We start from the raw sequence: 24,277 nt of genomic DNA, 5'->3' as shown, positions 1-24,277 counted from the left end.
AAATGTCCCCACCAGATATGCCTACAGGCCAGTCTGTAGGGTGTTTTCTTGATTAATGACTGATATGGCAGAGCCCAGCCCAGCCCACTGTGGGTGGTGGGAAAGCTAAGCAAACACGGGGAGCAAGCCTATGAGCAGCACTCCTCCATGACCTCTGCATCAGGTCCTGCCTCCAGGCTCCTGCTGTGACTTCCATTCACGTTGTACTGTGCTGTGGAACTGTAAGCTGAGGTAAACCCTTTCCTCCCCAAGTTGCTTTTGGTCGAAGTGTTTTTCACAATAGAAAACTGAGACAGGAATTCAGGCTCCAAAATTATTTTCATATGGTTAACTATCTTTCAGATAATACTATTTTTTTAAATTTTTTAATTTATTCATTTATTTATTTTTGGGTACAGAGAAATGTTTCTCAGATTATCAGGATAGTACCACTTAGGCAGCAACTAAAGAGTGGGGTGGAGGGAAGAGTGGCGCTAGAGAGAGGGGAAAAGGTGATGGTGGTGTGACGTGCAATCTGAAAAGTCGTGAGGTGTGTCACCACCATATGGGCCGGCCCCCACCTTCCCGTATCAGCGTGAGGGAGCTAACCAAACATCCTGGCTCCTGACTGCACCGTTGCCTTCCTGCTGCCTCTGATTTCCTGCAGGGCTATGTCCCAGGGCAGCAGGGAAAGGTAGGGGAGGCGCCCGGGCTCTTCTGTGTTACGCCTTGTACCCACAGAGAAGGCTAAGTGAGACGCGCACCCGCATCTCTTTCTGGCATTCCTACCTCACAGGAAGAGGTGACTTCATTTTGCGAAGGGCTAAGCAGCCAAGAGAGGTTAAGGCATGGCTGATGCAAAGGATCCCCTGCTACGGCCTTGTCTGCATGAAAGCCACAGCTCTGCAAGGGCCTGCAGCCATCCAGCTGGGACAGAGCATTGCACAAGGCAGAAATGTTACCCCTCTCCCATTGTACATAACATTGATGGGGAGACAAAAAAAAAAAAAAGCCACCATGTGGGAGAGCTCCAGCATAGTGCTGAACTGTGAGGTACCTGAATGAGGGTTGGAGGTAAAGCTGCTGGCAGGGGAAGCGGCTGGCAAGGTCTGTGGCCCTTAGAGTAAGAAGGTAACACGGATGGAGGAGGGAACTTCATCTAGGGTTCACATTCAGGGAATATGAACTAAATCAGAATAAAATGTTAGGAAACTGAGGAGCAAGGTCCTGATGTGGGGACAAGCCTGGCCTTGAGGCTGGGACTGAGGCCATTTTGGATAGAGAGAGCTGAGACGGGGACTATGGCGTCACAGTTGATGAGAGCAGTGGGCTGGTGCGGACTAGCGGTGTTTCACCTTGTATCCATGAACAAAGCAGCCTGATGGGAACCACAGCTCACTCCACCCAACTCTTTTCATTTAGCCATGGGTGATGACACCAGTGTATTTCAGGAGCCAAAGCAGCTCTCGGTTATGAGGGTTCATTCCCGGGTTGACCACTAATGCTCATTTACCAAAAGTTCCCAGGCTCCTTCCTTAACTTCAGAGGAGCAGGGGCCTTCTCAGAGACCTGGCACACCATCCTACAGAGAGGAAAGAAGACACGAGCTGCCTCTGCACCTACGTGTAAATGACACCGTAACTGTGCATCTTGGGATCTTCCTCTTCGATGGAGAACCTAGGCCACTGGTCCTGTGGCCCTTGCCTCTTCTCTTTATTTTCCAGGTCCCAGTACAGCTCGATGCTGTGATGAGTCACTTTGCCCACAACAGGGGGGTGTGGCTTTAATGATGGCACAGTTTCTGAAAAGAGAAAGAGGGGGTTCAGGGCCCTGTTTCCAGAAAGGAGAGAGAGAAAGACAGGGGGGCACACCTGCCTGGAGACCCAACTGTTTTCAACATGTTGAACACGCAAGTGAAGGCGAACACCTGAAAAGCCAAAGGGCTACAACGCGCAGCAGGCACGTGACCGCCCGCACTCCTGACGGCAGCTGCACTGGTCCACTGGTACTATAGTTCACTGTGACCCTTCCAGAAGGTGGATTACTGTGGCTCGGCAATTAGCTGACTCTAAGAATGAAACTCGCCATGCTACTGTCGTCCTTCAGTGAACTAGCTCGCAGAGCCAAGATGCGAACGCCGTATCTGGTCTGAATTTATTTGTAATAGATGACAAAGGCTCAGTGTCTAGTCTGTATAATTAGCTCTATTTAAAACAAGAACAGGCAGGGGCTGGAGAGATGGCTCAGAGGCTAAGAGCACTGACTGCTCTTCTACAGGTCCTGAGTTCAAAGCCCAGCAACTACATGGTGGCTCACAACCATCTAAGATGAGATCTGGTGCCCTCTTCTAGCAAGCAGGTGTACATGCAGGCAGAACACTATATACATAACAAATAAATAAAGCAAGCAAGCAAGAACAGGCTAGTCATAACTCGTGTGAAAGATGAGCTGTGTGCCAACAGAGAAAGCAAATAGCCAACAGGATACGGAACAAGTGTTCACAGAGGTCATCAGCAACGAGCTCTCACTTTGTCTGGTCAGACACTGAACTGACATCATGACTGTTACAAGTGAGAGAAGACACCCCCAATTATTGGCCGTGGAGAAGTAGAAACCAAAGCCTTGCCAGAAGGCACTATGGAAGCACAGGGGAAAGGTAAAAACTTGCCAGTGGAGATGTAGCCTGGAGGGCAGAGTGCCTGCCTGGCAGGCACAAAGCCTTGGGTTCTATCCTTAGCACGACACAAGTTTGAGTGTGGTAGCTCACGCATATAATCACAGCACTCAGGAGGCACACTGTGGTCATCCTCACATAGTGAGTTCAAGGACAGCCTGAGCCACATGAAACCCTGTAAAAAAAAAAAAAAAAAAAAAAGTGTGTACTCTTCAGTCAGGTCACTCATCTGTGACAATCTCTGCCACAGCAATGGGGACACATGCATGAGGGCCTGAACTACAGCAACATTGGGAAGGGACTGGATGAACAAGCTGTCATGACTGCTCATTCCCGCACCAGCAGACATGTGGATCTCTGTGGTCTGAGACCAGTCTGTTCTACAGAGTGAATTCCAGGACACCCAGTGCTATGCAGAAAGACCCTGTCTCAAATACAAATAAAAAACAAAATATAATGAATGATTTCCATGCGAGATGTTTTAAGAGGATATCCACACAATTCTATCGGGTGAGAAATAAAAAAATTTATTAAAGAAGCTTTTAAAAGATAAGGAGTCCAAGCCAGGCATGGTGGCACATACCTGGGATCCCAGGATTCAGGGGAGGCAGAGGCAGGCGGATCTCTGTGGGTTTAAGGCCAGCCTGGTCTATATACTAAGTCCAGGACAGCCACTGCTACACAGAGAAACCCTGCCTCAAAAATTCAAAACAAACAAACAAAAAAAAAATAGTCCAATAGGGCATACACCGATTTGTCAGCCCATAGTTATTTTTTGGTTGTTTTGTTGCATCGTGTTGTTCTTTGTTGTTTTCGCCTGCCTGCCCCCCAGTCTCTTCCGTTTTTACATTTCTGGGTCCATGTCTTAAGCACCTCTGTACCTTGTAAGGACTGAACATAGCCCTGATGGACTGCTCGGTTGTCCGAGAAGAAATGATTGTGTATTTCCCTTAGACAGCATTCCACACAGCCAGCCAGCTTCTTCTCTACACCCCAGACCCCCTGCAGTAAGCCTCACTAAAGACAGACAGACCTGCTCTGGTCTTGCCCCATGCTAGGAGAGCAGGTCACACTGCCAACAACGTCCTCTGCACTGGTACCGTGTGAAGGGCCATATCTGAATGATGGGGACTTAAAGACACAAAAGAAGGCAGCCTACAAGCTGCCACTTCCTAACTTTATTTTCCAAATAGTTATAGAAAGCATGATTAAACTGGCTCAGGGTGGCCTGAGTATGCGCTCTGAAACAAACCTGGATTCAATTCCCAGTACCCACACAGTAACTCCAGTTCCTAGGGAATCTTCTGCCCTCTTCTGGCCTTCTTGGGTACTGCACAAACATAGTTCAGAGATACATGCAGGCAAAATACCCCACTCACAAAAAAAAAAAAAAAAAAAAAAAACATTGAGAGAAGTGGGTTCACCACCTGAGATGCTACTGAAGGGACAAAGGTAAGGTGAGGGCAGGAAGTGGTCTCTCTGCACTACTGTGAGGTTTGTTTATGAAAAGAACTTAGGATGGCAAGATGTCACATATCAAATCAAGTGTATGGTGTGTTTGGGGGCATTACTGTCGGCAATGCTTTGGATAAGTACACCTGGGAGGAGCTGAGGAGCCACACGAGTCTTCCAGCTCAGGCCACTCCCCCCGGTCCCGGCCGTGTGTGTGTGTGTGTGTGTGTGTGTGTGTGTGTGTCTGTGTGTGTGTCTGTGTGTCTGTGTGTGACTGGTGGGTACAGTGACTTCCGTGATCACAGCGCAATGCCTCTGTTGAGCAGTTCACTTGCCTATCAAACCCTGTAATGCCAAAGCACAGCCATGGCAGACCATAGCAAAGGAGGCGAGGGAGGCCAAGCAGGCAGTTGGATAAACTAGAGTTTACACACGGGGAGTAGCGCGGGCTTTCCTTCAGCACCCAGCAGGGCGGCAGCTGGCCTTCAGGAAATTAGTCCATAGAAAGGAGAGAGACTATGCCGCAAGCAAGCTACGTCAGAAACACAGACACATTTTCGTCTTTCCACAATGTTAGTGTGTTAAGCAACAAGTTTACAAAGCCACATCAATCTCCATGGCTTTAAGACACCAACCGCCTCCGGCTTCACTCAGTAGTTGCTACTTCCGGCAATGCCACATTCTTCACTCCTAGCTAACCGACTTACAGCTCTCAGGCCTCACATTTGTCTTGGACCTGGGACAAAAGGCTTAACTGGGGTGCTATTAACATATCAAAGCGGATGCTGTCCACCAGCCTCTCCAGGCCCTGTTACAGAGTCATCCTGGCTGGTGTACTCCACCTGCTAACCCTAGGCCTTCCCCCAGCATTTCTTCCTTATATAATCTCAGCTACTATGAACTGCTACGAGCAAGGTTGGACAAATGTCCTTGTTTTATACTTGAGCATCTTTTGGGTGTATGCTTAGGAGTGGTATAGCTGGATCTTGAGGTAGCACTGTTTCTTTCACAAATGACTAAGAAATGGAGCAGAGGCTGTTTTTAAGAGAGGCTGTCCTGAAAATGGAAGCGGAGAGCAACCCAGGACACAGGGCAAGGCTGTGAGAAGCTTCACCAACAGAGCTGTTCGGAGGTAGTGCTGTCAAATGCAGATCCAGGGGTGGACAGTCTTGTCACTTAGGTGGACCTACTGTCACTGAAAGGAGAAACTGCTCCTGAGAAGGAGCCCAGGGACAGAGGCGGGAGTTTCCTACTGGACAGGTTTCCTGGATTAAGCTCAGGATGAGTTATCAGGTGACAGGGCAGGTGCTGCCACATCTCAGTGTAAAATAGATCTAGTACCAGGATGTGGACAAGTCCCTCCACTTGAAAATTTAATCATCCGAGTCTGAGATCAAAGCTAGAGGTGCTAGAATCAGAATGTACATCCATGACTACAGGCCTGTGTCTCACGCTGCCTGGAGGTCTAATCTAATGGCTCAGTGGAAGCAATGCCACTTTCACAGCAAGTGTAGTAATGGCCTGGGCAAGGGCCAGGGCCTTGGGAGAGCTGTGACTTCAGATCCTGAGACGCCAACCCTTTCCTTAATGGCGCTATGTCCTTGATCTGTGGCACGCTTGAGATATCCTATGTTCCCTTTGTGTAACATTGATCAGCTTCCTGCGGACTTTGCCCCACTGTACAAAAGTTTCCTGTTGACTTTTTGCCATTTCCTTGGGCAAACTGTATTTAAGATGCTGTACTTCTTAATAATCTTTCTTGGCACAAGACATAGCTTGTACAAGACCATCTGGCCCCAGGTTTCCTATTTTCTTTATCTTCTCATCCCCTGGCCCTCTCTACCAGAAACCTGTCCCTGAATTACCTACTTATCCAGGTCAAATCCAACCCTCCTCTTCCTCCCTCCCACCTTCATGTTATTTCTTTTATAGCCCACAAAGTCCAGTTAGTGCTGCCTGCATATCCATGCGTAGAGGGCTACCTACCAGAGCATGGGCAGCCTACCACCCCACAACCCTGAAAAACGACTCCTCTTCCCCAGCAGCTATTGCTCTGGGAAGAGCTGTGGCAATAGCTCTTCAGCTAGGGGTGGGGCCTCATGAGCTCAGGCCTCTATCCATGCAAGAATGTTGACTGGCAGGTCTGACTAGAGCCTTGTGCAGGTAACCATAGCTTCTGTGCTTTCATGGATTGAGCGGCCACATCATATTCAGAAGGCAGCACTTCGCAGCTTCTACCCATCATTCTCTGCCCCTTACATTCCTCCCACCCTGTCTTCAGCAATGTACTTTGAGCCTTGGAAGATCAAAAACTAACATTTAAAAAAAAAAAAACCTCAAACATGGACCATTTCATTATTTGTTGAACCAAAATGTTTGTATCCAAACTTGCGTTGCTCTTTTATTGCCAGAAATGCTCTTGTATCAATTCTGTCCGAGTTTTACAGCGTAGGTACAGCGACCACATGCACTCACATATAGACAACCGCATGCTTTGCTCATTCATTCACACTTGTTTAGATGAGGTCTGGTGTATCCCAGGCTGTGCTCAAACTAGCTACGTAGTCGAAGATGAGCCTGAACTTCTGACCCTCCTGCCTCTCTACCTAGCAGGTACTGCCATAGCTGTGGATCACCCAGCCTAGTTTAGTCAGTGATGGGGTTTGGGATACAAGGTTCCATGCATGCTAGGCAAGAATTTTGCCACTGAGGGGCTGGAGAGGGGTCTCAGAGGATACCAGCTCATAGAGCAATTGCAGAGGACCCAGATTTGGTTCTGAGCACCTATATTGGGTGGTTCACAACTGCCTGTATCTACAGCTCTAAAAAGATCTGTAACCCTCTACTGGCCTCTGTGGACACCACACAGGCATGGCAGACAGTCACATGGACACACACATACATATATCTAAACATCATAAAAAAATAAATAATGAAAGAATTTGCCAACTGAACTGCATCCTTAGGTCTTAATGCTCTATTTCTATATAAAATACTTTGGTACAAGTATCAAATCTTTGTAAAAGTGCTTTTGTTTCCACACATTTGATAACCAGACTTTGTCCCAAAATCTTAACTCACAAATTTAGGCTTAAAGTTTAAGTTTTCTAAAGTTTCCAAACAAAGATAAAAACAGACATACACTCAATTTATCGTGGTTCCTTTCTATAATTGGTAAGGCTTTCCATCTTTTAACAGTCTTTCAAAAAGTGTAAAGATGAAAAAACAAACTACAAGTACCTCAAAAGTACAATTGTAACTGATGCATGCTGTACACCATAAAAAGCTTTCTGTAACAAAAATTCTCCTAAAAACATGGCAAATAAAACAGTTTTATGATTCTGGTGCCATTTGCCAAGTGATAAATAGTGAATATGAAATTGTGACAGTTCCATTCACTGTCACCATTCGGTCCCTGTGATCACTCAGAAGAGGCCACAGGCATCACTGTGCGTCTGTAAGAAGCCCATAAGATGCTGTTGCTTACAAACCACAGGCCCAGGTGCAGAAAAGAATGGCCTAAGCCAACCTCTCTGCAGCAATTGGGTCTTCAACTTTCTGAGGTTCAAAGGAATTGTTAGAATGTAGTTAAGATAACAGAAATGTGCCAGTCCTGGGAGAGGACTCAAAAGATAAGTGAGTGACTATTGGGCCACAGAGAATCCTTGTGACAGTGTGCTGGCCACAGTTCAGAGCTACAGTGAGAAATAGGTGTTCAGACTCTGAAATTAGTGTTCATGGTTCAGACCACCAAAAATGGGACATTATAAAGATAAAAATGAGCAAGCCCATTTGTCATATAGATATGACACCATAAAACACAACTGTCACCTAACTTTTCTCCAGAAAATGCACCTCTACACACAAACCTGATTTCATGGGCAGGTGACATCTGTGACCTAGTCTCCAGGGGCAGATGGGTCATTGGGATGGCCTGAGGGAAGGTTATATGAACTGTATAACAACTACTCATGGCTTTGGCATGTATCTACAGCAACTGTCAACCAGAAACATATTCAAAATCAACATGCCATGGGGTCACCAGCATTCCCAAGGGTTGAATTTTTAAAATTGTTATTAGATTTATTCATTGTTTTATGTGTGACTATTTTGCTTGTATGTATGTATATGTACTGCATGTGTGCTCAGTGACTGCAGAAGTCAGAAAAGGGAATAGGACCCTCTCGGACTGGGGACTGGGAACGGAATCCTGGTCCTCTGCAAGGGCAACCAATGCTCTTAACCACAGAACCATTTCTTTTTTTTTTTAATTATAGTTTATTCACTTTGTATACATCCCTCCCTCCTCCCCTCCCAATCCCACTCTCCCTCCCCCTTCTTCACACATGCCCCTTCCCAAGTCCACTGATAGGGGAGGTCCTCTTCTCCTTCCTCTGATCTTAGACTATCAGGTCTTCTCATCAGGAATGGCTGCATTATCTTCTTCTGTGGCCTGGTAAGGCTGTTCCCCCCTCAGGGGGAGGTGATCAAAGAGCAGGCCAATCAGTTCATGTCAGAGACAGTCCCAGTCCCCATTACTATGGAGGCCACTTGGATACTGAATTGCCATAGGCTACCTCTGTGGAGGGGTTCCAGGCAATCTCCATGAGTGGTCCTTGGCTGGAGTATCAGTTTCAGAAAAAACCCTTGTGCCCAGACTTTTAGGATCTGTCACTGTCCTTTGTGGAGCTCCTGTCCTCTCCAAGTCTTACTATCTCCCACTTCTTTCATAAGATTCCCTGCACTCTGCCCAAAGTTTGGCTATGAGTCTCAACATCTGCCTTGATACCCTGCAAAGTAGAGCACTTCAGAGGCCCTCTGTGGTAGGCTCCTATCTTGTTCCCCGTTTTCTCCCTCCTCCAATATCCATCCTCTTTTGCCTTTCTGAATGGGGATTGAGCATCTTAGCCAGAGTCCTCCTTCCTGATTAGCTTCCTTAGGTGTACAGATTTTAGTATATTTATCCTATATTATATGTCTAGTATCCACTTATGAGTATATAACCTGTGTCTTTCTGCTTCTGGGATAACTCACTCAGGATGATCTTTTCCAGTTCCCACCATTTACCTGCAAATTTCATGATTTCATTGTTTTTTTATTGCCGAGTAATATTCCATTGTGTGGATGTACCACAATTTCTGTATCCATTCCTTAACTGAGGGGCATCTGGGCTGTTTCTAGCTTTTGGCTCTTACAAATAAAGCTACTACAAACATGGTTGAGCAGATGTCCTTGTTGTATACTTGAGCATCTTTTGGATATATGCCTAGGAGTGGTATAGCTGGATCTTGAGGAAGCGCTATTCCTAATTGTCTGAGAAAGCACCAGATTGATTTCCAAAGTGGTTGTATAAGTTTACATTCCCACCAGCAGTGGAGAAGCCTCAAGATTGCATCTTAAAAGTATCAAAATTTTATTCCATATGAAATTGAGAATTTTTCTTTCATGGTCTGTAAAGAATTGTGTTGGTAATTTGATGGGAATTGCATTAAATCTGTACATTGCTTTTGGTAAGATGGCCATTTTTATTATGTTAATCCTGCAAAGCCATGAGCATGGAAGATATTCTATTTTCTGATATCTTCTATTTCTTTCTTTAGAGACTTGAAGTTTTTTTCATATAAGTCTTTGACTTGCTTAATTAGAATTACACCAAGGTACTTTATGCTCTTTACGGCAATTGTGAATGGTGTTGTTTCCCTAATTTCTTTCTCAGCCCTTTTATCTTTTGTATATAAAAGGACTACTGAGTTTTTTGAGTTAATTTTGTATCCAGCCATTTTGCTGGAGGTGTTTATCAGCTGTAAGAGTTCCCTGGTAGAAATTTTGGGGTCACTAATGTATACTATTATATCATCTGCAAATGGTGATACTTTGACTTCTTCCTGTCTGATTTGAATCCCCTTGTTCTTCTTTAATTGTCTTATTGCTCTGGCAAGGACTTCAAGAACTATGTTGAAGAGATACGAAAAGAGTGGGCAGCCTTGCCTTGTCATTGATTTCAGTGGGATTGATTTAAGTTTCTCTCCATTCAGTTTGATGTTGGCTATAGGCTTGCTGTATATCGCCTTTACTATGTTTAGGTAAGTGCACTGTATCCCTGATCTCTCCAGGACTTTAAACATAAATGAATGTTGGATTTATCAAATGCTTTTACAGCATCTAAGGAGATTATCATGTGGTTTTTTTTCTTTCAGTTTTTTAATATGGTGGATCACATTGATGGATTTCCGTATATTGAACCACCCCTGCATACCTGGAATGAAGCTTACTTGGTCATAGTGGATGATATCTTTGATGTGTTCTTGGATTCAGTTTGCAAGTCTTTTGTTGAGTATTTTTGCATCAATGTTCATAAGGGAGATTGGCCTGAAATTCTCTTTCTTTGTTGGGTCTTTGTGAGGTTTAGGCATCAAGGTGACTGTGACTTCAGTTCTCAACTTCATATGGAATAATAAGAAACCCAGAATAGCTAAAACAATCCTCTACAACAAAAGATCTTCTGGCTCTTCTGGAGGTATTTCCATCCCTGATCTCAAGCTGTACTGTAGAGCAACAGTAATAAAAACTTCATGGTACTGGCATAGAAACAAACTGGTGGATCAATGGAATTGAATAGAAAACCAGAAATAAACCCACACACTTATGGACACCAGATTTTTTACAAAGAAGCCAAAACCATACAATGGGGAAAAGATAGCATTTTCAACAAATGGTTCTGGTCTAACTGGATGTCTACCTGTAGAAAAATGCAAATAGACCCATACTTATCACCCTGTACAAAACTAAAGTCCAAGTGGATCAAAGACCTCAACATAAAACTAGACACAGTAAACCTTTTAGAAGAAAAAGTGGGGAAGAGCCTAGAACTCATTGGCACAGAAGACAACTTCCTGAACAGAACACCAACAGCACAGGCTCTAAGAGCAACTACCAATAAATGGGACCTCATGAAACTGAAAACCTTCTGTAGAGCAAAGGACACTGTCATCAGAACGAAACAGCTTACAGATTGGGAAAGGATCTTCACCAACTCTATATCTGACAGAGGGTTAATATCCAGAATATATAAAGAACTTAAGAAGTTAAGCAGCAACAAATCAAGTAATTCAATTTTAAAATAGGGTACAGAGCTAAACAGATGATTCTCAATAGAGGAATATCAAATGGCAGAGAAACAAAGACATGCTCAATGTCCTTAGCCATCAGGGAAATGCAAATCAAAACAACTCTGAGATTTCACCTTACATCCATCAGAATGGCTAAGATCAAAAACTCAAGTGACAATGCATGCTGAAGAGGTTGTGGAGAAAGGGGAACCCTTCTCCATTGCTGGTGGGAATGTAAACTTGTACTACTTTGGAGATCAATCTGGCACTTTCTCAGACAATTAGGAATAGTGCTACCTCAAGATCCAGCTATACCACTCCTAGGCATATATCCAATATATATGCTCAAGTACACAACAAGAACATTTGCTCAACCATGTTCATAGCAGCTTTATTCATGATAGCCAGAATCTGGAAACAACCCAGACAACCCTCAGTTGAGGGAAGGATACAGAAATGGTGGTACATTTACATAATGGAATACTACTCGGCAAGCAAAAACAAGGAAATCATCACATTTGCAGGCAAATGGTGGGAACTAGAAAAGATCATCCTGAGTGAGGTATCCCAGAAACATAAAGACACACACACAGTATAGACTCACTTATAAGTGGATATTCGACATATAATATAGGATATCATACTAAAATCTGTACACCTAAAGAAGCTAAGCAAGAAGGAGTACTCTGGGTATTGCTCAATCTTCATTCAGAAAGGCAAACAGGATAGAGATCAGAAGAGGGAGAAAACAGGGAACAGGACAGGAGCCTACCACAGAGGACCTTTGAAAGACTCTACCCAGCAGGGTATCAAAGCAGAGGCTGAGATTCATAGCCAAACTTTGGGCAGAGTGCAGGGAATCTTATGAATGAAAGGGGAGATGGAAAGACCTGGAAGGGACTGGAGCTCCACAAGGAGAGCAACAGAACCAAAAATTCTGGGCCCAGGGGTATTTTCTAAGACTGATACTCCAACCAAGGACCATTCATGGAGATAATCTAGAAACCCTAAACAGATGTAGCCCATGGCAGCTTAGTCTCTGAGTGGGTTCCCTAGTAAGGAGAACAGTGGGTTGTCTCTGACATGAACTCAGTGGCTGGCTCTTTGATCACCGCCCCCCCCCTGAGGGGGGAGGAGCCTTACCAGACCACAGAGGAGGACAATGCAGCCAGTCTTGATGAGACCTGATAGGCTGGGGTCAGATGTAAGGGGAGGAGGACCTCCCCTATCAGTGGACTTGGGAAGGGCATGGGAGAAGAGGGAGGGAGGGCAGTGTTGGGAAGGGATTAGGGAGGGGGCTACAGCTGGGATACAAAGTGAATAAACTGTAATAATTTTTTAATTCATATTTTTTAAATTATCAAAAATGTTTGCAGGAGTACTTATTGAAGGATGAAAAGGATGTAACCCAGGTATCAAAACAATCATGTAGTGATAATGGTTTCTCTTTTCCCTTAAAAATAGAACAGCTAAAGTAGGTTTAATTCCACCAGGCCTTCCACTGGATTTTATAAAAAGGGGTTCTGTAAGGCCTGAGCACATGAAAGGAATAATATGCAAGTTGATAGTGGAGAAACTTTTCTGCTAGTATAGCAGAATATGCAGGCAGAGCGTACACACCATCGACCCAAAGCTTTTTAATATGTCTAATCTGCTCTTATTTTCATCTCCAGGTACCCTTAGCTTTTTATGAAAGAAAGAAAGAAAGAAAGAAAGAAAGAAAGAAAGAAAGAAAGAAAGAAAGAAAGAAAGAAAGAAAGAAAGAAAGAAAAGAAAAGAAAAGAAAAACAACACAGGGTCTTTCTCCATAGCCCTGGCTGTGCAGGAACTCCCTACATAAGCCAGGCTGGCCTTGAGTTCTCAGAGATACATCTGCCTCTGCCTCCCAAGTGCTGGAATTAAAGGTGACACATCACTACATCAGATGCCCTTAGTTTTTAACATTGGAAAGCATTGCTTCCTCTGCTTGCCCTGCCTGGGTTTTCCTCACCAGGAAAATGGAGATGAATAAGGACACTGTCTCTGTCTTGGTTACTTTTTTTCCATAGCCAGGAAATTTATAGAAAAGCTAATTTATTTGAGCTTACGGTTCAAACGGGATAAAAGTCCATCATGGAAGAGATGCATGGCAGGGGCCACAGGCATGGCCGCCAGAACAGGGAGCTGAGAGCTCACTCTCAACCACAGCATGAAGCAGACAGACAATGAAAATGGTGTGAGGCTTTTCATCTCAAAAGCCTTCCCTCAGTGGCACACTTCCTCCAGCAAGGCTGACCTAAACTTTCCCAAACAGTTCCACCAAATGTGGACCAACTGTTCAAACGCCTGAGACTATGGAGGACATTCTCATTCAATGTGCCACAGCCTCCCTCTCAGACTTAATTCAAAGAAGAAAAAAAAAGAACAAAAACAGTAAAAAGTTTCTAAAGCTTACAAAGGACTTCACAGGCCTAACGTGCTAATGCTTTTGCTACACAGATACTCTTCTTGGAATTCCATATGGTATCAGGTCATAGACAGAGTCAGAAATGGAGTTTCCATGGCATTTCTTTTCCTTACCGATGCTCAGGCTGGCCCTAAGCAAGGAGCCATGCAGGACACTCCATCAGTGTCTGACCTGCTAGGGACTTGGTGTTCTTAATTCACCCGGAGCTGGAGAATCAGAATCAAAGAAGGAACACAGCTTATTCAAGGCTGCACATTTGGTGTGTGAGGAGCAGAGCTCTCAAGCTAGGTCCCCGGTTTCAAAGTCTGCGGTCCCTCCCAGTGCCGAGCTTCGCCACTTTCTTGTGAGACGAACAATGAATGATTCTGTACAGTCATCTCTGAAATCAGATGTGAAAAGTCAAATTGTCATATATATATTCCTTGGACACGGTGTGTCACTGAAGTTTAAATCAGACTGAGAAGCAGTTTTACTAGGAGCCACAGGAAAATGCCTCAATGCATATGGCTGGCTTGCATATATATCCTTAGAGTAGGTGCAACTAAGGCCTTGCCAAGGAGTTCCATGCAAGAGGGCTGACAGCAAAATGTACTCAGTCTTTGTGGGTGGTCAGCACAGGGGCACAGCGTAATCCAAACAGAGTGTTTCACGCTGGGAGGACTCACTGAAACCACAACTTCCCAACAGCAGGGAGGAGGAAGGCCAGGGTTAGACCATACCCAACAGTGTGAGCCAGTTAATCCCTCTGGGAAGCAACTTGAGGCTGCTCAGGATTTTGACTCTCATCAGCTCACAATTTCACTCATGGTGACAGTCCCCATATGTGCAAAGGGGGCCACAGCAGCTTTGCTTTGAGGGAAAACTACCTGCTTGGTCAGCATGGGTTATAAATAGTCTCTGTACAATCAAATACTAAGTAGCCAGTAAGATAAAGTTACAGTTCACTTATTCTAAAAATAACTTGGAGGTTGAGTTGCTAAGGGTTCTAAAACATATTTTCAGAGTGATGCAACATACATAAAGTTCAGCTTTAACATCTATAAGGGGTGTGGAGATGGCTCAGTAGGTAAGAGGCTTGCTACCAAACCTGATTACCAGAGTTTGAGTCCCAAGACCCACATGCTGGCAGGAGGGACTAACTCCAAAAATATGTCCTCTGGTTTTCACATATATCATGGCATGTGTGTGCGCACACACACACACACACAATAAATAGAATTTTAAAAATTAAAAGAGAATCTCTATCTGGAAAGGAAACAAAAGGACTAGAATAGCAGAAAAAGTGATTTAATTGGCCATGGCCAATATTTTAAGCATGGGAGGTAGCATTCAAACACTTCATGTGCTTGGTGTGATTTACCTAAAGAACAAGGTACCAGGTGCATGGAGGTGTCGGTACCCTTACTCTGCCTTACACATTTGCCCTAAATGGGTACCCAGTGTCTCCAAGTGTTCTCGTCAAGGTCAGATTCAGAAGCTCAGGAGAGCTGCCTGTCCTTGGTTTCCCTGTGTGTCAGTGACACTTCTAGCTGAGTGGTGGCCAGGCCCTCAAGGACAGCGTGCAGGCGCCCTTCCCTCCCCCACTATTCAATGCATGCTTGAGTTGAGCTCAGCTGACAGGAAGTTCTGTTTTACATGTGTTTGCAGTTAATCTAACCATTGAATACACAGTGGAAAACACCACATATTACCCTAGAGCTGTCAGACCTTCTCACATGTAGACTGTGTGTCTGTAATTCATCAGTGGTTATGAAAAACACACAGGAGCTAACTGCCAATGTGCCCAGGAATCCAAGTATGATGGCACAAGCCTGTAATCCCAGCACTCAGGAGGCTGAGGCAGGAGCATTGCTTTGAGTTTGATGCTAGCCTGGATTATATGCTGAATATCAGGACAGCGTACCCCTTTAAAACAAAGCAAGTAGACATTCCCATTTCCGCTTTCATGAGAGCTCAAAGCATCAGGTGAGCCCATCATGCAGTTCATGAGAGTCATCCCCAAGATATGACAATGGTCCCCTCCACTCTGGGGCTAGTAAGCTGTCTTCACAGGAGCCTGTCACAAGCTCTCAATCCATTGAGAAATAGAAATCAGTCACACAACTGGGAAACTCTATAATCCACCCAAATAAAAGGGGGTAGTGCACACTGACCCCAAAAACCTTCTAACCTGTCTAGCTTTGTAGTGCAAACTGTGAAGCTCCAGCAGCCACTGTCTGAATGTGCCTTCACTGCCATTACCTTCTGGGCCTTCCATCCCATATTCTCTGTCCTTCTGTTTACTTTTAAGAACAGTTTAGGGGAGGAGGGAAGCACAAGAGGTTGCCTATGTGTAGAGGCCAGAACAGCTTCTGGGAATTGGTTCCTGCCTTCCATCCTAGTGAGGGAGTCTCTCTCTTGTTTCTATGGTGTTGCTCCAGGGTAGCTGGCCTGAGCGCTTCTGGCCCTGTCTCCTGGCCCTGCCTCACATCTTGACATAGACACTGGGATTGCTGCATCTGGCTTCTTACATGGATTCTGAGGACTGAACTCAGGCTGTGGCAAGCACTTCTGCCAGCTGAGCATCTCTCCGATCCTCCATTTCTTTTGCAATGTTATTACAGGGTGGGCCTCTGCTTAGTACTAGGAAGGAGGTAGAAGAGATGGACAGCTCCAGCCCTCATGGAGTCTGTGGTACACAGGAGATAATAAACCTCAGGCAGACGCATGCCTTACAAAAGTGGTCGTTGGAGTTAAAGGAAAAAGACTAGGGTGCTGGTGGACATGAGAGTACACACCTCAAGAACAAAACCCAGGGAGAACAATGAAGAACATCAGGACACGAGTAAGGACCAGTCTTCCATTTCTGCTGGCAGGGATGTGCTCTGGAAACTTGCCTAGTGAAAATTAAACCTAAAAACAAATGTCATCATTGTACTAGCAACAGAAAGGTCCAGCTAAAAGAAAGTGCTCTGGAGAAAGGCTTAGCCATCATCGGCAGCGGCGGCATCATCAGCGGCATCATCAGCGGCATCAGCGGCATCATCATCATCATCATCATCATCATCATCATGTTGCATTAACATCAACCTCTGAAGTCACTAGAGACTGTAGGGCAGTGGTTCTTAACTTGCCTAATGCTGCAACCCTTTAATAGAGTTCTGCATATTGTGGTGACCCTCCAAACATAAAATTATTTTGTTGCTTCTTCATAAATGTAGTTTTGTTACGGTTGTGAATCATAATAATCACTATCTGATATGCAGGATATCGAAGATGCTACCCACAGGTTGAGAACTTCATGCCTCTGCCTTTGTACCAGCCTGTATCATTTTCCCGCCTCTTCCAAACAGGGTTCCTTTGTAAAGGCCGACCACCCCTGCTTCCTACAGCTTGCTACAACCATTTGTAATAAAAGCAAAAGGACGAACAGAAGGGTTGGGTGAAGTTACCACGTAAGAACAAATTCTTTACCTATACGATAATCTCCTTAAGCACACTCACTCTAAGAAAGTTACAGGTTATATGCAGAAAAATAAACAACCTTTCACAGTCAGAATAAAAAGAAGCGAGATCATAAATTAAGCATGAATTATCAGCAGTGGCCATTGTTCTTTGCATCTATGAGAACAACGACCTGTATAAGAAATTCCCTGCTTCTACTGGGGTAATGCTGTCATATTTATCTGCTGCTTGGCTCCAGGCAAGTCTTTCACAGCCAAGATTCATGTCCACACCCTTTGTGGCAGGCAGTAAGTAAACCTGCTCTGCAAACAGAACTCAAAGGCAGCCACTAGATCACTCCAGAGAGCCTCCCCACCTAGGTATAAAACCACTGGAAAACAGATTTACTTCCCTCCTCTGCGTGGGTTACAAGTGTACAGCTTTGATCTCAGCGTGGGTGTGAATAAATCTTTTTTAATCTTCCCACCAGGTATTGCGTTCCTCTCCCACCCATTCCAACCTCCATCCTCAACCCCTTCCCCTGCTTCTCTCATGTTACATCCTCCACTCCCCATCTAAATGTCCTCAAAACGTGTGTAACAGTTCTACTTGGAATGATCTTGGAATCGGTAATTTTGTTTGCATCGCGCTCTCACTGCAGTATGTAATCACACATCCCTTTCAAAACGCAAACGGCAGAACAATCTTACCAATGTAAGCTGGGATGTGAAGCAGTGAGGTACAGCCCTACTCAACTGGGGATGTGATTGCTGCCAGGCAGTGAGCAGAGTTCTAGAAAGCATGCTTTGTTACCTTTCGATTTTTAAAACAAAAGCAGACATTTAGAATTATAAACTTTAAAAATATAGTTCTTTCTTATTTAGCACTCCCCCTTAAAGAAGGTAATACTCCTATCTTTTTGTTCTCATATAAAAAAACAATCCCTACTCATTGTTTAAAAAAAGAAAAGTCAAGCAATACAGTTTCTTCATTCTAGTTTTTTATATAGTGTCCTGCTATGCAGCCCAGATTGGTCTTGAACTTGGAATCCTCCTGCCTCTGCCACCTGAGTGCTAGCATTCTAGGCATAAAATTATGAAGAGAAATGAGAGTTTGCTCACACCTGCCCATGGGCCATCCCAGGATGCCCACCAGCAATAGCTTGAGGTAATCCATTCCAAGAGTTGTTTGTTTGTTTGTTTGTTTGTTTGTTTTTCGTATGGACAACATTCCACAAAGAAGTACTACTTGGCAACTTCTCTTTTTAGATGAATGGACTACCAGTGGGCACTTTGATATAATAGGCCATGTGGCTTCAACTCAATCTTTAAAAATACAGTCTCCATACAGTAATTTATTATATACAAAACTTCAGCTTTCCAAGTTGTGTGCATTTCACTCCACACAGTCATACAACCATGGCGCTGAATGTTTTATGCCAAAGACCTGGCAGCACAGCTAAGCTTTTGTGTAGATTTCTCACTTGGGTGCATATTGCCGCTTGCATGCAAGAGAGCTCTATGTGTTCAAGCAAATAGGAATGGCGTTGATCTTCTGCTATCAGATACAAGATCTAGAGGCATGTCTGAATAAGAACATGAGAACAGGTGGCCAAGGATGAGCAGGGTGCAACCAACAGTAAGGTGTCCATCCTTCTGTAAATAACTATTCATCCATGCAACTGTACGCAACCCTAATGAAACACCCTGGATGTGGTGAGTGACGGTCCTCTGAGCCAAGCAACCACTGTCTTGGGGGCATTTGACTGTGTCCCTTGCAAAAGGATCATCCCAGTTGGTCTTATTGACCTTTCATACCCCATGTTGGAGGAGTGTGGAGGGTCAGAGCCCCTGCCTCCTGCTCTACACAATTGTGCATTAATTACACATGTAAATAGACCAGGAGATAATTTGAAAGGAGTTCTCCATATAGAAAACCTTAGGGAAGCCCTCATCCCTGCTGGGTAAAGGCTTTCCAGGTTTGGCCTGTTGGGGTGAAGAACATGCATACATTGGTAAGTAACCCTTCACCTGTGTTCTATAAGGACACCTGATAGACTTGCTGGCTGCCCAGAGTGATCTTTGGAGGAAATGTGCCTCTGTTTATTGTTGAGATCCTAGAAGAAGGGGTAGACATCACTTACATCTCCCCTTAGAACACTGAGTCACAAAATAAAATAAGACATGGAAGTTAGAAGGGAGGCAAGTATAGATGAAGCTCAGTGGATGTATGAGGGAAAAAAGAGTGTAATGAGAAAGTACATCATCTACATGTACTGTCATACTGAAGCCCATTTATTATATGTAGTTACTATACACTAATAACAACAAAGAACTGACTGGCCAGTGCAGTATTGTTAGGAATATAAGTGTATCGTAGAAATATCTTCAAGAGACAAACTCATGTGCACTCACATCATAGCCTGGCCGCAGCATCATGCCTGGGGTGGAACACTCCCTTTGCGGCACTGATGATCTCACAAAATGTAGAGCCACCACCAGAAACAGGCCACCCTTTGTCCTCACATCCCCATCTGTCAAATATAAACAAATAACTTAGGAAGAGCTCAGATCTGGGCCTGGAAAGCATAGGAACTCATGTCTCAGCACACAGAGACCACCACAGGAACACTGTGAAGACAGGAACTGCAGAACACGTAAAGCCAGGCGTGACACGGCGTGTGTGAGAAAGGTGGGGTACTGTTTCTGTGGCGCCAGACTGAGACAGAAGCCATGCTGTGAGGATGCCAGGCTTGGAAGGCAGCACAAACTAGTTTGCCCTCAACAAAAGTGTCTGGGATGAGAAGTGGCCCTGGTTCGTGGGTCCCCCTATCTGCAGAGGAGTAATCACGTGTTGACTGAAGGTGACACCATGTGGGGCCTCATAGAATGTGAGCAAAGACTAACACACACCAACCTGGGAGTGGTGGCACATGCCTTTAATCCCAGCACTCAGGGAGGCAGAGGAAGGCTTGGGAGTTCTCTGTGAGTTTGAGGCCAGCCTGGTCTACAAAGCGAGTCCAGGAAAGCCAAGGCTACACAAAGAAAACCTGTCTTGAGAAAAAAAAAATTATCACACACCAAATAAGGCAACCAAGCAAGCAGCCAGGATACAGACCCAAGAAAGGGACAGATTGAGACTGTCAGCATCAAGGGGTCCATGAACTGTATACAAAAGCTTAAAGAAATGAAAGTTCTAACTACAAATTGAATATGCAATGAAAAAGGTAAGAATTTCTAGAAATAATTAAGAGGAAATGCAAATAGAAATTTCTTTTTTAAATCATGGAACTGATTCTTTTTTTTCTTTTTCTTTTTTTTAATTCTTTATTAATTACACTTTATTCACTTTGTATCCCCCCTGTGGTTCCCTCCCTCCTCCTGTCCCAATCCCTCCCTTCCTCCACCCTCTGCATGCATGCCCCTCCCCAAGTCCACTGATAGGGGAGGTCTTCTTTTCCTTCCTTCTGATCCTAGTCAATTAGGTCTCATCAGGAGTTGCTGCATTGTCTTCTTCTGTGGCCTGGTAATGCTGCTTCCCCCTCAGGGGGAGGTAATTAAAGAGCAGGCCAATCAGTTCATGTCAGACAATCCCTAATTCCTATTACAATGGAACCCACTTGGATACTGAAATGCCATGGGCTACATCTGTGCAGGGGTCTTAGGGTATCCCCATGCATAGTCCCCAGATGCCCCTGAGTAGAGGAATGGATGCACAAATTGTGGTATATCTACACAATGGAATATTACTCAGCAATAAAAAACAAGAAAATCATGAAATTTGCAGGTAAATGGTGGGATCTGGAAAAGATCATCCTGAGTGAGCTATCCCAGAAGCAGAAAGACACACACAGTATATACTCACTCATATAGACATACAATATAGGATAAACCTACTAAAATCTGTACACCTAAAGGAACTGATTCTTACACGAAGTAAAACACACCTATACATGTCCAAATGAGCCAGAAGAGCATCAAAGGCAATGCTCCCCAAGCAACCAGAGAGGAAACTTGGTAGCACTGACAGAAGAATGTTGGGATAACACCAGGATTCCCAGGAAACCAATGGAAACCCAAGCATTGTGCAATAATAACTTTAGAGAAAAGGAAAATAGCTGTCAGCCTACAACTATAAACTCTGCAAAAATTCCCTCAGAAACAAGTATGAAATGAACACATTGCCAATTAAAACATGCAAAACATATTTGCTAGAAGACATACTCCAAATACACAAAGAACTCATTAAAACTCAGCAATAACACAGTGGCCTAATTAAGAAGTTAAGATCTAAATAGACACCTCAGCAAAGAGAGAGACAAGGATGGCGCATTAATATATGTAAAGGGCACCATGTTGTTATCATCCAGGGACTGTAAATGGCATGGACATAATACCACAGTACAATTTAGATGGCTAAAGGGGATTAAATTCAAAGGCCTGACTACCAAATGACAAGAAACACGCTCAGTGGCAACTTCCACCCACCACTGAAGGGAATGTAAAGAGCTTTGGAGAATAGCCTGATGATAGTTCCAGAGTTGAATACTATCTCACCACGGGATCCAGCAACCGTCTGCTAGGGCTTAAGATTTCCCATCCTTGGCCGGGCATTGGCGGTGTACACCTTTCTTTAATCCCAACAGCTGGGGAGGCAGAGGCAGGCAGATCTCTGTGAGTTTGAGGCCAGACTGCTCTACAAAGTAAGTCCGGGACAGACAAGGCGACCCAGAGAAACTCTGTCTGAGGCGGGGAGGGGAAGAAAGAAAAATAATTCAGATCCTCACAAGCCACGGGTAGTCAGTTGGTCTATGATACCAGGTATGAATTCCTCCAACCAGAGGAGGCTTCTTTACTGGATTCACGTTTCAGTTCCTGAATCTGAGACATGACAGGCAAAATGTACCCATGAATGAGACCAGTATAATGATGCCACCAGATGACGTGCAACAGGGTCCCAACCCTAGAGGATAAGGTACAGAGACTCAATGGCTGCTGAGAAAGGGTAGAGGTAGTTTCTTCCAGGAAAAAATTTCCATATAGGTTGTCAGTCCCAAGTGGTCAGCCCAGGAGACATGTACATCTAAGCAATGCTGAGCAGATTTAATAGGTTATAAGCACATGTGTGTATGTGTATATACATGTATATATATATATATATACTCACACAGATGTAACTGTTAATGAAGAGATTATAAATTTGGGACTGGGAAGGGGCGTGGGAAAAGTTGGAGAGGAGGGGTGAGAGTGCTCCTGTGTGAAGTCCTCAAAAGGAGCAAAACAATTTTAACAAATAAAATGGCAGCCTATCGAGTGGGAAAAGATCTTCACCAACCCTACATCTGACAGAGGAAGGTTAGTACCCAAAATATATAAAGAAATTAGACGTCAACAAACTAAATAATTCAATTAAAAATGGGGTGCAGATACAAAGAGAATTCTCAACAGAGGAATCACTCGAGGCTGAGAAGCACTTAGAGAAATGTTCAACATCCTTGTCTATTAGGAAAATGCAAAACAAAATGACTCTGAGATTCCATCTTAAACCTGCCAAAATGTCTAAGATCAAAACACAAGTGACAGCTAATGCTGGAGAGGATGTGAAGCACAGAGGACACTCCTCCATTGCTGAGGGGAGTGCAAACTTGTACAGGCACTATGGAAATCAGCATGGCGCTTTCTCAGAAAATTGGGAATTGATCCATCTCAAGACTCAGCTATATCATTCCTCGGCATATACCCAAAGGATGTGCCACCATTCCACACGGACACTTGCTCAGCTATATTCATAGCAGCATTATTCATAATAGCCAGAAGCTGGAAACAACTTAGATGTCCCTCAACCAAAGAATGGATAAAGAAAATGTGGTACATTTACACAATGGGGTATTAGTTAGCAGTTAAAAACAAGGACATCATAATATTTGCAGGCAAGTGGATGGGACTAGAAAAGATCATCCTGACCCGAAAAGACAAACATGGTATGCACTCACTTAAAAGTGGATAATAGCCACAGAAAGCAGGATAATCCATAAACCCAGAGAAGCTAAATACAAGGAGGGTTCAAGGGGGTACTCAAAGATCTTCCTGGAAAGGGGAAATAGAATAGACACAGTGAGTGAATGGGAGGAGAGGGCTGGATGGGGGGCTGGGGATGAGAACTGGAGGAATCGGGTGGGGGAGGACAAAGGGAGAGAGTACTGAGAGAATTGGGGGGACAATCTCTGAGATGAGCTAGAAACCTGGGGCAATAAAAATTCCCAGGAATCTATGAGGCTGGCCCTAGCTAAAACCCTAACAATGGGGGATCAGCCACCTCCTGTGAGCAGGCAAGACTTCCAATGGAGGGACTGGGACACCAACCCAGCCTCAGAACCTTTAACCTACATATGCCTTGCCCAAAAGATTTGATGGATAAAGGTGGCACAGACATTATGGGAGTAGCCAACCAGTGAGTGGTCCAGCTTGAGACTCATGCTATGAGAGGGATCCCATACCCAACACTGCCTGGAGGACCAGGAATCAAAGGCTGGATAACCCAGAGACCTAGAATAGAACCAAACAGAAATGGCAGAGAGAGAGGGAGAAAAAGAGGGAGAGAGAGAGGGAGCAATAAAATCATTTCTAATGATAGTTTGCTATACTCATAAATTGGTGTCTAGCCCAATTGTCATCAGAGAGGCTTCACCTGATGGAAACAGATGCAGAGACCCACAGCCAAACATTAGGTGGAGTTCTGGGAATCCTGCAGAAGAGAGGAAGGAAGGATTGCAGGGGACAGTGAGGTCAGGGACACCACAGAAAAACCCACAGAATCAACTAGGGAGCATGCATGGCACTAACCTAGGTCCTCTGCGCATGTTATAGTAATGTAGCTTGGTCTTCTTGTAGAACTTCTAACAGTGGGATCAGGAGCTGTCTCTGACTCTGTTGCCTGCCTTTGGGCCCCTTTATTCCTACTGGGTTTCCTTGTCTAGCCTTAATAGGAGTGAAGGTGCTTATCACTGGTTGATATCCATGGAAGACTTGCCCTTTTCTGAAGAAAAATGGGAGAGGAGTGGATGGGAGAATGGGAGCGAGGAAGTATGGGAGAGGAACTATGAGGAAAAGAAAGGAGGGAGGGGAAACTAAGGTCATGATGTAAAGATAGATAGATAGATAGATAGATAGATAGATAGATAGATAGATAGATAGA

The 24,277-nt window shown here is 44.4% G+C and overlaps 1 protein-coding gene across 1 annotated transcript in view; it reads right to left on the bottom strand.

Moving 5' to 3' along the window:
• Positions 1-24,277, bottom strand: part of Fank1 (fibronectin type III and ankyrin repeat domains 1) — a 102,631-nt gene that overhangs the window by 32,633 nt on the left and 45,721 nt on the right. The window contains exon 2 of the mRNA XM_055608934.1: positions 1,603-1,780. Within this exon, the coding sequence (XP_055464909.1) occupies positions 1,603-1,780 (178 nt within the window). The remainder of the gene's footprint in view (positions 1-1,602; positions 1,781-24,277) is intronic.

Source organism: Psammomys obesus, unplaced genomic scaffold (genome assembly GCF_907164565.1).
Source record: "Psammomys obesus unplaced genomic scaffold, mPsaObe1.curated_primary_1811, whole genome shotgun sequence".
In the NCBI taxonomy this organism is placed as follows: Eukaryota; Metazoa; Chordata; class Mammalia; order Rodentia; family Muridae; genus Psammomys; species Psammomys obesus.
This window is presented reverse-complemented; position numbering and strand designations above follow the sequence as displayed.